This window comes from Camelus bactrianus, chromosome 16 (genome assembly GCF_048773025.1).
Source record: "Camelus bactrianus isolate YW-2024 breed Bactrian camel chromosome 16, ASM4877302v1, whole genome shotgun sequence".
Taxonomy (NCBI): Eukaryota; Metazoa; Chordata; class Mammalia; order Artiodactyla; family Camelidae; genus Camelus; species Camelus bactrianus.
Genome location: NC_133554.1, coordinates 891,379 through 908,220, shown reverse-complemented (window position 1 = coordinate 908,220; position 16,842 = coordinate 891,379). Strand labels below are relative to the sequence as shown.

At 60.2% G+C, this 16,842-nt stretch overlaps 1 protein-coding gene across 5 annotated transcripts; it reads right to left on the bottom strand.

Moving 5' to 3' along the window:
- Window positions 1-192: 192 nt before the first annotated feature.
- On the bottom strand, window positions 193-16,415 carry DRC3 (dynein regulatory complex subunit 3). Of its 5 annotated transcripts, none has more exons than XM_074341978.1 (12): window positions 15,838-16,411; window positions 13,676-13,792; window positions 11,243-11,532; window positions 8,311-8,457; window positions 7,852-7,971; window positions 7,334-7,400; window positions 6,372-6,550; window positions 5,450-5,581; window positions 3,780-3,850; window positions 2,516-2,639; window positions 592-723; window positions 193-402 (listed from the first exon to the last, which is right to left on the bottom strand). In XM_074341978.1, the coding sequence occupies exons 1-12, from the start codon at window positions 15,992-15,994 to the stop codon at window positions 289-291; spliced, it is 1,650 nt and encodes a 549-aa protein (XP_074198079.1). In that variant the 5' UTR covers window positions 15,995-16,411; the 3' UTR covers window positions 193-288. The 5 variants fall into 5 exon arrangements, 4 of the variants coding, with proteins under 4 accessions (XP_074198079.1, XP_074198078.1, XP_074198080.1 ...); XM_074341977.1 differs by having other exon boundaries at window positions 6,372-6,548; window positions 7,334-7,444; window positions 15,838-16,408; XM_074341979.1 differs by having other exon boundaries at window positions 6,372-6,548; window positions 7,334-7,444; window positions 11,243-11,409; window positions 15,838-16,404.
- Window positions 16,416-16,842: the final 427 nt, after the last annotated feature.

The following is a 16,842-nucleotide window of genomic DNA, read 5'->3' as shown; positions in this document are numbered from 1 at the left end:
TCTCCAAAGGGTCTCGCATCCCTGCGGCTTCCACCTGGGTGGGCTGACTGGGACAGGGGCTGAGTGCACGTCATTCTGCCCCCCAGCAGCCAGCGGCCTCCTGCCCTGGGTGCGGCAGGATGGCTGGGAGCCTGGCCCTGGGACATCGCTCTGAGCTGGCACCAGCTGCCCAAACGTGGACATGAATGCCGGTTACTTTTTTAAAGAAGAAGAAAGGTGACCCAATCCTTTATTTCTCTGTGCATCTGCACGTCCCCTCTTGTGGGGAAGGCTGGCATGGCCGCAGCACTAGTCCAGGATGTCACCACACTCCAGGCTGTCCAGCTCACCCTGCACGTGGTCCCCGTACTGGTTAATCTCCTTTACGCGCCTGCGATTCCTTGTCATCTCGTCCTTGTGAATCTGAGGGGAGAGACCACGGCCCGGCACCCATCAGGCAGAGGACTCAAGAACCTCTTACTGAGTCCGTCTAGGGAGAAGCAGTTCCTGAAATGGCCCTGTCCGTCTGTCTGTCCCTCTCTCCCAGCCTCCGGGCTGGTGTCGGCAGCCGTGCCCTCCCCTCCGTCCTGCTGAGGAAGTGCGCTCGCTCACCTTGTCCACCAGGTGTGTGCACCAAGAGTTGACCCGGGTCACCAGCTCGTCCTCCCGGTTGTCGATCTTCAGCAGGTGCATGTCGTGGGATGCCCCGACCGCATTAACAATCGTGTCTTTGTCGACAAAGAGCTGGGAGTGGGAAGGAGCCCGTGAGGACTAGGGCCCTGCCCTGAGCACAGAGGCAGGCCGTGAACCAGTCGCTGCCTCACGGCCCATCAGCTTGTCTTTGGGACCACACACCCCAGCGTGGCAGAGGCCAGCGGCCACTGGGCAGTCCTCGAGTCTGGGAGCGAGCTTTCCAGGGAGGAGGCAGATGGCTGCTCTGGGTGTCCTGACCGTGGTTCTCAGGTCCGACCTACCTGAGATCTGCCCGTCGGGTGGGAAGCCCGGGGCTCGGGCTGCTCTGGGGACAGAAGGCCCCACAAACCGATGGGTCCCTCCACTGCCCCTCATGTAGACCTAGGGGGACCAGGGCTCCCCGTGGGCCCCTGCCCCCTTGTTCGCACCTGGTTCCCTGCTGTGTACAGTGATGTGCGAGGCAACCCCCACCAGGTTCCAGGTGTTCACGCCTGAGTCAGGTGTCACCAAGGACCCGAGGGTGTTGTCGAGAGGGTGTGGGTGGGTTTGTCTGTCCTCAGGAGTGGTTACCTAATCGTCTCCAAAGTATGGCCTGTGGAATCTTGAGATGTTAGTATCTCTGCGAAAAGTATTCTTCAGTCAAGTGCATTTGGGGGAAACTGCAAGTGAGGGCTGTTCAGAGCGGTGTCGTCAGCGTGACTTGTTACGACGTGCTTGTCGATAACAGAAGCAGAAACCAGGGGCCCTAGTCCCTCATCTGAACACCTGTCCTGCTCTAGGCTGCCGTGTTCAAGCTCCACCACTGAGACGCTCGCTGGGTGTCAGTGGGCTGGTGACTCTCATCTCTGTGCCTCAGTTTCCTCTTCTGTGAAAGGGAGCCTCAGTGGCGCCTGTCTTACTGTGTCGGTGTGAACAGTCCTATGAGCAAATCAACATAAACACGACAGCCTGGACTGTGATGGGGAGACGGTGGGTGTTCCGGAAGGTGATGAGGGAAGGCTCCCCAAAGAGCTGACGTTTGAGCTGAGGTCTAATGATGAGGAGCTAGGCCTGGCGGAAGGGCGTGTCTGCGCCCAGAACAGCGCTGAGAGGAGCAAACAAGGGTGGCGGGCACCACTGTCTGGGACCACGGTGACGAATTACTCCAGGAGCCCTGGGAAGCCACCAGGGTGTGTTGTGCAAAGCTTGGGATGCAGTTTGGGCTTTCAAAGTGTCTGACCTCGTGGAGGAGGGCAGGAAGGCCAGTGGGCCCGCAAAAGGTGCTGGGAGCTTGACTTGGTGGGACGTGGAGGTGGAGGGAGGTGAGAACGGGGTAGTGTATGGTGAAGGAAGGAGAGCAGGCACCCTTCCCAGAGACACAGCACACCTGCTGCTGGCCCCCAGCGTGGGAGACCCCGAGCCCCACAAGCGAGCGAGCAGACGTGGGCGGAGCTGACTGCGACCACAGCCATTCATCACTGGGGGGGTGGTCAGAGACCCCAGCAGTGCTGCTCGCCAGCCAGACTCGGGGGCTGAGATGGCCTTCGGGGAAGCCTCAGGCCTTAACCTCTATTTGTAGTGGTCTCTCTTAGGAAGTGCCGGAAGCCCCACAGAAGTGAGCTTTTGGAAGCCAGCCTGTGGGTAAGTTGAAAGCACTCGGTTATCACAGCTCCCTAGCTGGGCCCCCTAGTGCCCACAGATGCCTCATTTGTTAGCTTCCTTCACCCGCCGACCGCCCTGCAAAGGGGGTTACTGTCCCTTCGCAGATGAGGAAACCGAGGCTGGAGGGGGATGCGTCTCCCCGCCCGCCCCGCCACGGCCACGCCCACCAGGACACAACCCCGCCCACGCCAGTCGCGCTCACCGCGCGCACGTCGTCTGGCAGGTCCTCGTCCAGCTCACCCTTGACTATCTTCTCCAAGATGTTGATGGCGATCTCCAGGAGCTTCTCGTGGTGGTGGTTCTCTAGGTCCCGGCACTGAGCCATTGTGCGGCGTGAGTTAAGCCGTGACCAGGGTCGAGCGAGCAGGCTGGGCTCCCCTCCCCTGTGCTGGGCGGAGCCCGAGGGCCCCCGGGCATCCTCTCTTCACCGCCACACCTGCCTCACACCCCTCGGGGTCCCTCCTCGCCGCCGTATCTCCCCTCCAGCCCTTTCTGCGCGCTCCCCGCCCTCTGTTGTGACCCAAAGACCCCCTCTTAAAACCACCGCTCCCCATTCTCTGGGCCTGGATGTCCTCCCACGTTCCCAGCCGGTCCCTCTGGCCCACCCCCAGGTCCTCACCTAGTGGACCTTCCTCAGGTAGCTGCCTTCATACCTCTGTGTCCCTGTGGGACTCTGGGCCCAGGAGGGCAGGACTGGGGTGACTTCTAGGGTGAACTTTAGGGCCCTGACTTCCCGTGGCAGAAGGTTGGTCACGCCCCAAATGTCGGCCTCTAACCTGACCATCGACCTCGTTATAAATGATTTGTCAGTGTCTTCAGCACCAAGGCCGGCCCTCCCCCAGGGCATGTGCACCTGCAGCACAGGGGCCGGGGGGAGTCTGGGGTCTGGTCTTCTGGTGAGGTCAGGCATTTGGGAACAAACATGCCAGAACTTCTGCTGCGAACAGTGGCCCACAGAGCCACTCTAGTAACTAGTTAGAGTCCACTCTAACCAGGCGCTGTTGTGCTGAGGGTCAGGAAGCTATCCTTGAACTTTCCAACTGGTTGTCAAACCTCCATCCTCTGAAGGTGGGCTATTTCCTTGGTGAAAACCTGGAGGTTTCTTCTTCAAAGGTAGAGATTCCCTCTAAAGAGGATCCTGCTAATCTCCTCTTGGTACAGATATAGATCTTCCGTAAATCAAACGGGGCACAGGCACTTCTGGTAAAAAGCGAGGTCTGGTGATGAAATGCCGATTTGTTGCTGTCTCTGCCAGCACGTCTGGGGCACTGGCAGGCTCGACACCCCACCGTGGCCACCAGGAAGGCGCATCCTGCTTAGCCGGTGCAGGTGCACTCCCCTCTGGGCCTTTTGTTACACGTGCAGGTGCCTCCCCCAGCCTACTGGAGGCCGGGGACACTGGCCAGGCCAGGAGAGCCCCCTGGGCCCACAGCACCTCCCCAGGAGGGTCACCGAGGAAAGGATATAGGCTTTGGACATTTTCAATAAAGAGTTCCACCAGATCGACAATGTTCCTTTCAAACATGTTTATAGTCTCCTGGAAACAATAAAGAACACAGCTGTCATGTATATTCAGACACGAACTCCATTGACCTAGCGCCAAAGCAGAAGCTGCTCCTTACAACTTAGCGGGCACCTCCTCTGACTGCAGACCTTAAGGGTAAAGACACCCCCCCGACCATACCAGGTGCACGCTGTGTCCTGACCGCTCTCCACAGCCGTTACTCTCCAGCCATTGTGCCTCGCTCAGCACCCTGGAGGTTTAGTGCAGTGCCTTCTCCAGGCCTTTGCACGCACTGCTGTCTCTGCAGGAACACCTGTCTTGGTCGTCCCCACACAACACGCACACAGAGCTTCCCCTTCCTCTGGGCTTCTCAGTGGCATCTGCCTCCCTCACCTCCAGAGAAACAGGAGGGAGTTGCTAAGAGCTAGGCTGCCTGCCAGCTCCACCACCGTGTGAACTCTGGGAATGTTGGCTAACTTCCTGGGGCCTTGATGTCTTCATCTATAAAATGGGTTTCCTTTGCACAGTTCATGTCTCAGGAGGTTGCAGTGAAGCATAAATGGGGTCTTCACCCAAAATGCTTGGCAAGGTGCCTGGTGGAGAGGAAACTCTTGGTAATGCTGGCTGTTCCCCTAGACGCACGTGTGGCTGCCAGCAGGGCTCCCGCCTCCCTCCTCGAGGGCACCCCTGCACTGCGGCATCCCAGCGCTCAGCCGGGCTCCCCTACGCCATGGTGGTGGCTGCCACCTGGTGAGCCTGCAGGATGGTCAGGCCCTGACCCACCGCAGACTACAGGGCTCAGACCGTCCATGAGTCAGGGCCGTCTGAAGGCGAGCCAGTCTTACATTTTTCTCAACACTCTTGTAATGAATAAATATAGGATTGCTAAAAATAATGTAGTAGCTTTTTGGCTGCTGGTAATACAAGTATGGCTGGCTGTGCATCCTGGGGAATTTTGATGTTGAAAAGGAGCTCTCCCTGCTCGACTGGGAGCCGCTGCTGCCTGAGCCTCCCGGCGCCCTGTGGCAGCCTTCTGCAGAGCCGGAGCCTCCCTGGCGGGGCGAGCATCTGGCCTGTGATGTGGCTGACATGTCGTTGACACAGGAGCCACTGATGAGGTGCTGCCTCTGGGCCCAGCCGCCGCAGCGCGGGGAGGGTCAGGTCATCACCACGCTGCAGACTTGAGCCACCAGCCAGGCTGGCCGCCCGGGGCTTCAGGCAGCAGTCTTGGGCTCCTGTGCTCAGTCGCGGGCTCCTGTGCTCAGCGTGGGGAGCCTTGGTTTCATCCCTGACTGGGGTCCAGAGCTGGGTCCGCTGGTTTTCGAGCACCTGCACAGCACCTTGGGTCTAATTAAAAAAAAGCCTCTTCTAGCTGAAGGTCTGGGCTCTTCCCCAATGGGGAGAACATTCCAGAGACATGAGCTCACCTCTCCTGCTGCACAAGGACCACTTGTGATATCAGTGACTGGAAAGCATTGGAAGCAAACCCCAGACTGATGAGCAGGGACGCTATAGCCCGGCCCGGGAGCCACACGACGTTTCCAGCAGGGAGCGCCCGGGAAGGCCGCAGCTGGCGCGCGGGTTCCTGCAAATGAGCCTCCACGTTGCACCGGTGCCCGGGGACCCGCTCACCTCCAGCTGCTCCACCAGCTGCATCTCCAGCGTCATGAGCGCATTGGAGAGCTCAGCGATGTCCTCTCTCTGATCTGCTATCTTTGTCTCAATGTCGGTCAGCTCGGACTCACCACGGATGGTACTTAAACTCTGGGGACAAAAGCTGTGTTTTAGGAATCCACACCTAAGAGTAACTATAATTACTGTAGTGACAGGTGGCAATGTGGTTTTGTGGGTAAGAACTTGGATGCTGGAGTTGGGCTGCCCAAGTTCCAGTGTCAGCTCTGCCCCCTCCATGCCTGTAGGCCGTCGGAGCAGACGCCCTGCTCGCTGGTGCATCAGCACGATGTCTTACTGGGCCTGGAGAGGAGTGATGGCTTCAGAGTCAGCGGGACCTGAACTGGGGTCTGTCTGAGTCACTGTGTGACCTTGAGTGAGCCTCTTCCATTCTCTAAACTCCTGTTTCCTCAGGTGCAGGGGCAGAGAGCCTGCCTGGGCTTCACAAAGCCTGGGATTAGGTGGTGTCTGCGAGGTCCAGGCTCACAGTGGGACTGGCGACTCGGGAGGCTCTGATTGGAGGCCCGGAGCAGACACACAGGGGAGAGGCCCACACAGCACCCCGGGGGGTGAGCAGATGTAGGTCCCTCTGGGATGAGTGGGTGCCCATGGGCTGGAAAGCACGTGGGTCCGAGCCCGGCCCCCAGGACCAGCCACTCACTAACGAGGGGCCTGGGGACTTGGCCACCAGACACAGTGTCAACAGAGTGACCCAGCATGGCTGGGTGGTACCGGCGGGAGCCCAAGCTTGGCTCTGCGCTGAGCGCGTGACCTCTGTAAGTGGGGACTGTGCCCCTGGGTCTCGGGTCCCCAAGGTGCAGGGGCCAGGCCGATGGCAGGTGGGTGTCTGCGGCAGGAGGCGGGGGATGGGGGGGAAGCCTACCAGCAAGTGCTTCTCCTCGAACTCGGCAGTCCTGTGTCTGCCCTGTGCCTGGTTCTCCTGGACGGCCTCTTGGACACGCTCGTTGAAGGTGTCGAGCTCCGCTTTCCGCTTCTCCTGCTGCTTCAGGCCGTACTCGAAGATGTTCAGGCAGATGATGACGAACTTGTCCTTGTAGGTGTGTGGCTGTCAAGGAAGCTCGCAGCTGCTGGGGGCAGGAGACAGGTAGGCTGGTGGGGGGTGCAGACGAGGGTGGAGGTAGCTCCTGGGTTGGGATTTGGAGAATAACGCGGTGGGGCAACCTCAGGCTGAGGGGTTCAGGACCCGGAGCTGCCTTGAGGGAGGAGGCAACGGAGCAGAGGGGAGACTCGGAGGGACCGGGAGGGGCCGGAAGGGGCCGGAAGCTGGGCAGTGTTTTGTCTCTGGGGCACCTCTGTCCAAGTGACCCAGCTGCGGGTGACAGACAGGCCAGGAGGGCAGCCCCCACCACCGGTATCTCAGGAGCAGTGGTGCTTAGGAGCAGGTTTCTCTCCCCGGCCACTGTGACTTGCTGCCCATCCTGAGTCTGTCCTGGTCCCTCAGCCCGCAGCGTAGCTGCAATCGGTGGCAGGTGCTGGTGGCGTCCTCTGGGAGAGAGGACCAGGTTCTCAGCCCACAGCTCCGAACTGTGGGGCCCTGACAAGCCACCCTCTCCAAGCTGAGTGTCCCCAGCTACAAGACAGGATCCGTCTAGCGGCGGGTTGAGGAAGTTATAAATCCTGGATGCCAAGCGTGCAGCAGGGACTGGTAAATGTGGGGAATGGGGATTACGCCACAGACACCTCCGTCAGTCTCCAGCTCGGCACCCTGGGCCCCGCCGACCAGACACTCGGCGTGTCCCCCGGCAGCTCAGCCCATCACTGCCCCGAGGGTGGGGAACCGGGGCCCAGAGTGGAAGGGCCTCCCCGGGGCCTGGAAGGATATGTCTCCATGAGCTCGGCCACGCCGGGCAGGCTCGCCAGCTTGCTGCCCTCCACGTCCTCGGCGTACATGCTGTCGAACAGGAAGGAGCCGTTCAGGTTCTCCACGAAGGCAGCCTGCATCAGAGACACGGGGGCTCCCTGGGCGGGGCCCTGTGCTGGGCACCGGGCTGTGGGCGCCTGGCCCTCGAGGAAGGCTGGGCGGGGAAGGTCCAGAGGCAGAAAACTGAATGGGGCTGGCCCCGTCCGGCTGGAGGGAGGGCCATGGGGAGGCCGTGGCAGACCTCCCAGGGGTCTTAAGGGAAGGGGCTACTCTGATAGATTGCTAGGCGCAGTGTCTCTGCCCCGCGTGCTGGAGGAGCCCGGGGGCAGTCGGGCAGAGGGAGGCGGGGACTGGCTGGCTCCACCAGAGCCAGGTTACGCTGGGCAGCATATTTGCAATCAAAAGACAGCATTGGCCCCATGACCCTGGTGGGGCAGGGAAGGGTGGGGAGCCGGGTCCTCCTGCCAGCGTTCCCCCCAACCTTGTGCTCCTCCAGCTCCTCCCGCCGGGCCTGCTCATCTTCCAGCCGGGCCTGCATCAGGTTCTCCTGGTGCTTCAGCTCATCTGTGCTGTACTGGTGCTTCACCTCCGCCAGCTCCTTCTGTTGGGGGAGCAGGAAGGGCATCATTCCCAGGGGACATGGGGTCCCTCCCAGCCTCGCTGGCCTCGGCCGTGCTGGGCCTTTCCAGCCGCGGATGGGGGGCGGTGTGCGTGGTGCTCAGATTCTGAGTCTAGGGGGACTAGCGAAGGACCAGGGGGAGAGGGGAAGCAACACAGGCGGGCGGGGGATCCTGCAGGAATCGCCCGACAGACGCAGGTCTAGCAGGGGCCGCCCTTGCTCTCTCCCGTGAACGCAGCGCCCTGATCTCTCCCCCTTTCCCTGACACCCGGGGCCTGAAGACTGAGCCGCGGAGCTGGGACACCAGAGGGAGACACTTGCCGTGTGGTCGTCGATGCGCCGGAAGTCCAGGTACACAAGGTCGGGAAGGTAGGCACAAATGAACATCCTGTAATCCTCCGCCGCGGCGATGGGGTTCCCTGCGAGGCTCAGCGTCCGCAGGTCCTTGAACCGCCGCAGGTAGATGATCTGCAGGAGGAGGGGAGAGACACCGCCCGCCTCCTCCAGCCTCCACCAGCGCTGGGTGCAGGGACGGGGGAGGGGGGCTGGGGCCCCGGGCTGGATGGCAGGACCGAGGTCTTGGGTCAGCAGGCCTGGGCTCACACCCTCACTGTGGGCCCCGGGCCAGCCGCCTCCCAGCCGGGAGCCTCAACTTCCCTACCTGTAGAATGAGGCCGAGGGCACTGTGTGTGCAGGGACCATCACTGAGAAGAGGCCCCCAGCCCCTCTGCAGACGGCCCGGCTGTGCTCACCACCACCACTCTCACAGGGGAGGCCTCTTCCAGCTGCAAAGTGCTGTGAGGCCCGAAGCTCTTAGTTACATGGAACCTGATCTAAGTTAGCCTGGACCAGCTGGTGGGAGGTCCACCAGCCGCTGTTTATTCTCCCTTTGCTCTGTTCTTAGCAAAACGGGGCAGGCCAATAAGACCACTAGAGTTTCATTTGACAGCATCTCCTGTGCTACGCAAAAGAGGAGAGAAGAAACCTCACGAGCTGTTCTGGACAATTTCTTTGTCATTTGTTTATTCGTTCAACAAGCATCGTTAGGCACCTGCCAGGCCTCAGACACGTGCTGGACTTTGGGGAAACAAGAGGAAACAAAGCCTTTAGAGCAAGAGCTTACATTCTAAAGGCAGGGAGCCAGACTGTTTTAAAAAGTAAGTAAAATCATTACTGTTCAGCGTAAGTGCTACAAGAACTCAAAGAGGGGGCACGAGAGACAATGACGGGAAGTTTTCAGGTAGGGCTCGGGTCTCTGAGGCCTGAGGGAGCAGCCAAGGAACAGCAGGGGCGAGTGTATTCCCAGAAGCAAAAATAGCACAAGCAAAGGCCCTGAGGCAGGAAAGAGCCCAGCAAGGCCAGGGAGGCTGCAGCTGGTTGGGGAAGGGTGGGGCAAAACAAGACCTAAGACCTCAGAGGCTGCTGCCAAGAGTTTGAGTCTTGTCTGAAGGACTGGAAGTCACTGGGGTTCTCAGTGTACATCGAGTGGGGGTGTCGGGATGTGATTTAAGTTTTAAGAGCTCTTCCAATGAGATTCCATTTTTCATCTTTTAGATCATCAAGGAGAGAAAGGTCTGATGACAAAGGGTGTTGTGGATGGTGAGGGGGACAGGCCTTCTGGTAACTGCTGGTGGGTTTATAAATGGTCCCACTTCTGCAGAGGGCAATTGGCAAGATCTGTCAAAATAACAAGGGCACACGCCCTCAGACCCAGCAGTTCTCTCGGAACGTATCTTACGGATGGGCTTGTCCAGTGCCTGTTAAGGGCATTGTTAAAGCCTGCATGTGCCGGCAAGAGATTGGAAACTACCTCAGCGTCCACCCTCGCAGGGGGCTGGGAAAGTCCCCCCCAGAACGTCAGACATAAGGGGGACTGCCAACTTGGGAGGACCGGGGCCAACCAGAGGCAGGCGCCGAGAGGGCATCTGGTCGCACATGACAATCATGCAAAACATTTAAGCCACGAGATGCCTGGAAAGACACACGTGCAATTGAGAAGCAGCTATGGCCTCTGGAAGGGGACGCAGGGACGAAGGTCGGGAGTGGGGCTCCTCCTTGCGTGCCCTGAGTTCTGCCCAAATGCCTGCTTGTTTTTAGTGCAATAAACAGGTATTAAAGCAAGCTTAGGAAATAAATAAGAAAGTCTGTCATTAGATGTCAGAGACACTGTGCAGATAAGGGCTACCACCAGAGACGCTCAGGCTTGTAGGTTAAGTCAGGGCTCTCTGGGTCAAGTCACCTGATTAGGTGACGAGGTCCAGGGGTCTCAGAGCACTGAGATCTGATCTCAGGACCGCTGGCAGCTTCTTCCTTCCTCTCTCCACCTGTTTCTCCCGTATTCATGGGGGACCACCTGGCACCCAGCAACCCCCGGAAAGGGGGATAGGGATGGGAGAACGGCCAAGGTCAGGGGAGGGGCACCCACAGCAGGGTTGCCTCAGACTCTGAGTGAAGTGCCTTGAAGTGCATCACCTCAGTCAATCCCTGGCAGGTGGGTCACAGCCATTATCTTCATTTTACAGATGAGGAAACTGAGGCCAGCAGGCTCGAGGCTCAGGGTGTGCAGCTTGGGTGTGGCCCCCAAGCCACATGACTGACCCAAGGGGGAAAGGAGCTTGAAAGGTGCTGGAAGCCCCCAGGACTGACCGGCAGCTGGGGGAGCAGGTCCCAGCATGGTCCTGCCCAGGAGCTGTCTGGAAAAGTCACCTCTGACACAGGACCCTTACAGACGCTGCCACACCCCCAGCTCGCTGCTGCAGACCTGTTGTGGGGTGTGCAGGGGAAGCCCGCCTTCACCCAGTGACCAGTGACTTCTGCCCACCCCCAGCACACACACCCCTGGCACCCGGGGTGGCGTCTTGTCTCCTTGCGTCTTGATTAGGGTGTCTGCTGGGCACCCCCGAGGGACCTTCTGTCTCTGTGCCCACTGAGCACAGGCCAGAGGCCTCAGGCCAATAGATCCCCCCTCAGCAAACGTTTGTGGGGCGAGAGAGTGTGGGGCGCAGGGAAGGGGAGACTCCACCGAGGCAGAGGCACACACTGGGACCCACAGATGGGCTCTCATGGGTTAGAATAGTGTCTAAATGTCATCCAACCTGGATTTCCGGCTGCTCCAGGAAAAAGGGAGGGTCTGGAAGCTCAGCCTCGGCCCGCCGGCCACGCCCTCAACCCAGCCCTGTCCGCCGGCCCCGCTCCAGGCCACGCCCGCCCACTGGCCACGCCCACTGGCCACGCCCGCCGGCCCCGCGCTCACGTTCATCAGGTTTCCAATCCGGTTGTTGCCCAGGGACAGAACCTGCAGCTTGACCAGGGCGTCCAGAGAGTCGATCTTGGCGATTCGGTTGTTGAACAGGCTCAGGTCCTCCAGGTTCACCAGCGTGTCCAGCCCCTCTATGGTCTCAATGTTGTTGAAGGACAGGTCTGCGGAAGAGGGCCGTGGGGTCTGGGCCTGGGTTGGGGGTGACCGTCCCCCCGCAGCTCCGTGCCCTCGCCAGCTTGGCCGCTCAGCTTCCGGGCCGGGATTCAGGTCTACGCTGCCCTGTTCTGGGGTAGAAACTCACTGGCAGGTCAGAGCAGTGCATCTTGGGGTGGGGGTGACAGTTCCCTTCCAGCTGTGCCACTGCTGGCTTGCCCCCACCCCCACCCAAAACCCCAGCCCCAACCCCAGCTGAGACGTCAGACCTTCTCTAGCTCAAGTCACATCTTTGGGAATAAAACTGCTCTCTCCCCGCTGCAGGTTTGGGGGCTTGGTTGGGGTTGGGGCTGCCACCCTGTCCTGAACACCCGTGGCCCAGAGGCCCAGACTGGGAACTTTTCATGAGTGTTCAGATAAGCTGTCACATTTAAAGGTGATTCAGGAAGTCAGTTTATTCACACCTAAATTTAGCCTCCTTGTCACATCAGGGGATGCTCACCTGCCAACAGTGGGGCCTGACAATTTATTGTCCTTCCCCCATGCCAGGTCCTCCCAGTGCATTTCCTCATTCAATCCTCACAGCACAGGTGTCACCACCTGCACCTTATGGACAAGGAAACGAGGATTCAAAGAGGCCTGGTGGTGTGCCCAAGATCCACAGCATATAAAGAAACTGAGGTTCAGAGGGTGAAGTAACTTGTACAAAACAGGCTGGGACCCGCACCGGAGTCTGCCAACACCACGCCTGCCCCTTCCTTTCCCTCTGCGCAGCCTGGCTGCAATCTTTGCAGGTGTGCTGGGAAAGGCCCCGATCTGTAGTGCTTGCTAAATCCTTTGTTGTAAATACTCCCACTGTGGCCAATTTCAAGCTCCCAATAGGACATCCCTGAATGTAAAGTTGGGACGAGATGTGAGCATTCAGCTTTTGGGGGTCTGTATTAGCTGGCTGCGGCTCACCCTTAGCCCTGGGATGGCTGGCTGCAGGGGGCCACCAGCAGGGCCTGTGTGTGCCGGGGGTGCTGTGCTGAACCATCCAGCACCCTCTCCCTACCCCGACTCCTGCATCCCAGGGACCCCACCCTCCCTGGGTGACTAGTGCCAGAGCTGGACAAAGGTGGGCTGCTGGCTCTCTGAGGGGGTTGCCTGACCTCTTACCAGAACTTTCCCCTTCGGCTCTCCACCCAATGGCACAGGACATTGGGCGTCACAGGGGCACCTCATGGGGACCCGTGGGCCCGGTTTTATGTCTGAGAGACAGCTTGCCTAAAAGCCTGGCATTCAGAAGGGTTGTGGCTTAGGGTCCGGGCTGATCCAGCACCCTCTCCTCTGTCTTCTGTTGATGCAGGTGGGCCAAGCCCAGGACTCAGCCTCAGTGGGTTTCTGGGAGGGGCTGTCCTGGGCAGAGCTGCCAGGAGCCCTGGCTGCGGTCGGCCTCTGCCGCAGGTACACTCAGCTCTGAGGCCCTCAGCCTCTCATCCTCTGGGTCTGTGACGTGGTAGCCTGTGGGGCTGCTGTGGGCTGGCGGCCGTACATCGGAGCTGGGGGTGTTCTGTAAACTGGGAGGCGCACCGATGCCCCAGGCTGCCCGTTAATGGGAAGCAGCCTGGCAGGAGGGACTGAACGTGGGCTTTGGGGTCAGACAGGTATGGGTCTGTCCCAGCCCTGCTGCTTCTGGGTCATGGAGCTCGGGGCGCATGCCCTGGCCTCTCGGAGCCCCCGAGGACTGCTGTGAGGGCTAAATGAGACGAAGTGCTGGGAGCTCCTGGCCCGCTGCCTGCTGTGACCTCAGTGTGCTCCTCTCTACAGTGGGGTTGCTGGGTAGGTCAGGGGACCTCACACAGGAAGCACACAGGCCCAGCTTAGCAGGCAGAGTCGTCAGTGCACACTAGCGCTGAGATGGTTACTGCTGGTGTGATCTGGGGCCCACGGTTATCTGTCAGCCTGAGTCTAGGGTAACCAGGAGCCCAGGCTGCTCCCTTGACCCCCTCCCACGATGGGACATTTGACAGGTGGGAGCAGAATGTTCCGCCTGGGCTGTCCCAGCACAGGCCCAGGCTTTCTGAGAGCAGCTTCCTTGCTCCCAACAGAGGGAGCTCCTGCTGCCAGGGCTAAGCTGAGCCAGAACCTTGCTGGGGGCAGGCTTGGTGGGCATCACCGTGGACTTGGGGGGACGCCGGGGCCTCACCCAGCCAGACCAGGGGAGCGAGGCTCACAGTGGACTAGGGGGACACCGGGGCTCACGGTGGGCTGTGGGGGACGCCAGGGCCTCACCCAGCCAGACCAGGCGAGTGAGCTTCTCCAGGCCCTCGATCTTCTCGATGGTGTTGTTGTCCAGCTGCAGCTTCCGCAAGTTCTCAAACTGCCAGAGGTTGTCTATGCGCAGGATGTCTGAAACAACAGGGCACACGCTGTGCTGCTTCTGGTCAGGGTCAGGGTCGGGATTTCAGCACCAGCGTCTGGGGGCTGGATGACCAATGCTAACCATGTGACAGGCCCCAGAGCTCCCCATGTCCCAGAAGTGTGCGGGGGCCCTGGATGTGTGGGCCAGCACTGCGGAGCTCCGAGTCCCCGTCGGTGCTGCGGTCCCGGTGGCTCATGGGCACACCACAGGGTGCAAGGGACTGGCCGTCTGGTCAGGGATTCACTCAGCTGCCCTCGGAACGCCTGGGCTCAGGACACAGGGCACAGGCAGGGCCCCTCCTTCCTTCCGCAGGGTGACAAATAGAATCAAGGCCTCAGGGCGGCCAGGCAGCTAGTTGAGCAGTTTGGAGGGTGCTTGGCCTCGTGGACAGAAATACTGTGCCCTTTGACCCTGCAGTTTCTCTACTTGGATTCTGTTTGCAAAGACCTGCGGTGTATATACCCAAAGGAACACCTGCAGGCACACGAGGGACAGAAAGACGGGGCCCAGGTGTCTGCACATGGGGAGGGGATAAATTGCTCACATGGCGGAGACAGCTTCCCAGTGTCACCGAGTGCCTGAGGCCATGGCCGCTGAGCCAGGCAGGCAGCCCTGAGCGTGTCCAGTTTTCCTAGAAGCCCCAGAGCTCTGCTGTTCACCTGTCCCTTTTTTCTATATTTGCTTTTGTAATGATATCCAAAACTTATAAAATGAGACTATGCTTATTAAAAGAACTGAAATAATATAAAAGTGAAAGGGGTTAAAAAAATTGCTTTTAACAAGCACACACTCGGGCAGCGTTTTCAGCATTCACTTAGAGTGCCGCTGCCCTCCCCGGGCCGGTGGACAGCGGCTCCGTGACCCAGGGCCCCGGTTGCGGGGCCAGGTGAGATGGCATCTGTCCCCAGCTCGCTGAGCCGGGTTTCCTGGAGTGACACCAGCCACCCCCAACGCCCGTGCTTCAGAGGCCTGGCTGGCTGTTCCCTCTGCCTGGACCGCCTTCCCCGGATCCCCACGTGGCTCCTGTCCTCACCTCCTCCTAGTTTTTGCTCAACTGTCACCTTCTTGGTGGGGCCTCTGACCCCCCAACAAAACACCACACCCCAACTCCCCTTTTCTCCTCTCCTTGCTTATTTTTCTCCAGGGCACACGGGACCTCTTGGACACACTGTATTTTCCTTCTTTATCTTCTGTGTCCCCCTCCCCAGACGGTGAGCGGCACGAGGACAGGTTGTCTTGTTCACAGCTGACGCCCTGGTGCTCAGAACAGCACCTGGCATCACAGTGCCTGAGAAACGGCACCCGAGCGGCAGGTGGGGCCAGGGAAGCAGGGAGCGCCCGGACACCCGCTCTGTGCCCCTTGGCCCTCTCACGCCGAGGGGGCTGAGGCGCAGGGCCCTCCCCACTCTGCAACTCCGGGCCTGCCCTGGGCACCGCCGAGTCCCCAGCTCTGACTTAGGATGTCCTTGCTGTCAACTGGATGACCCGGCAGGCTGACGTGGAGGCCCGGGACAGAGCAGGGACAGGACCTCTGCCCACCTCTCCCGCTTCCTCCTGCGCCCCCTCCTTGAGCAAGCCAGGCCTCTGTTACCTTGTCTCGTCCTCCCACCCAGTGCCCAGAATGGGGCTGCAGCCACCCCGTCTCACAGAAGGGGACTGGGGGGCCCCTGTCCCTGCTGTTTCCAACCCCTTCTCTGAAGCTGCTCCCCAGCATGTCCTCGCCCTGCAGCCTGACCCATGGGACCACCCTCCTAGGTTCCCCCGCTGGGGACCCTGCTCCCAGGAGCCAGGGTGGAGATGTGGTGGAGACAGCGTGGCCTTCGGAGTTCTCCTAGAGTTGGAGTGGGAGAATTTGCCCCTTTCTTGTTCTTACTCGGAGGTGGGGGTGCTGTAGGTGTTCACGTGCTACCAACACTCAGTATCTCGTTTTCAAGCCGTCTGTGCTGGCCCTACACCTTCTAACCCAGGCAGGGCCGAAGGCCACCCCGGACCACCGACCCCACCTGGCGCCCGCCCCGCCCGGAATACACACTCTGGAAGTCCAGCTGCAGCGACAGAACGTCTTTGAAGAGGATGCCCTCCTGCTTGGCCAGCTGCCCGGCCTCGTCCCGTGGGCCCTGCTCCCCCACAGCCAGCTTCAGCATGTCGTCGTCCATCACCCTGGGTTCCATGTCGCACAGCTGGTGCATCCTCCCTGGAAAACACCACGTCTGTCCCTAGGCCGCGTCTCCTGCCTCCTTTGGAGGACGGGTCTCCTGGCGTCTTTGCACGCCATCGTGGGGCGGCATGGCGGCCACAGACACTCTGAAGGCGGCACCCCAACCCTTGGCTGCGGTACTGGGGCTGCTCCAGGGCCCCAGCAGTGTCCCACCTGGTGCCGACCCACAAGAGAGCATCCCCTGGCTCCATAACACAGCTGTGCCCCTGGCCCTGGCGTACACACCCATCTCCTCAGCCTCCAGAGCTCAGCTGTCCTCGCAGCCGTGCCCATCTCGGCCTCTGAATTTCCACGCCTCCCTCTCCCTTGGAGGTTTCTTGACAACAACCCCTAACAATGATCCTTGGCGGCTCCAGCCGGGCCAACCAGCCATGGCGCCCCGTCCCTGAGCACATCACTGCCTGCAGGCAGCCGTGTCTGTGAGCAGCTGTGGTGGGGGATGCTGGTGGATGCTGACTGGAGCTGGTCCTTCCTGGAGCCGCAGGATGAAGGTGCCCTCAGAACCGCTGCTTGAGCCAGGGGCAGGCCAGGCATTCGGTCAAGTGAGAGTGAGAGGGGGTCAAGGCGGACAGACAGAAGCAGATATGGGAATACACATCGAGGAAAAGAGATGAAGGATGGACAGACTGACACAGGTCCCAAATCTCAGGCCCCTGGGACTGTCCTGACTTCGCACATTCAGCCCTGTCTTCCTTAAACTCACCCCACTAGGCGCCTGTTGCCAAGGGATTTGGCTGAGACACTGAGGCAAAGGGGGTGTGTGGAGTGGGTCACTTGTGGGCACAAGAGTCCCAGTCCTGGGGAGCCTGGGCACCCTGA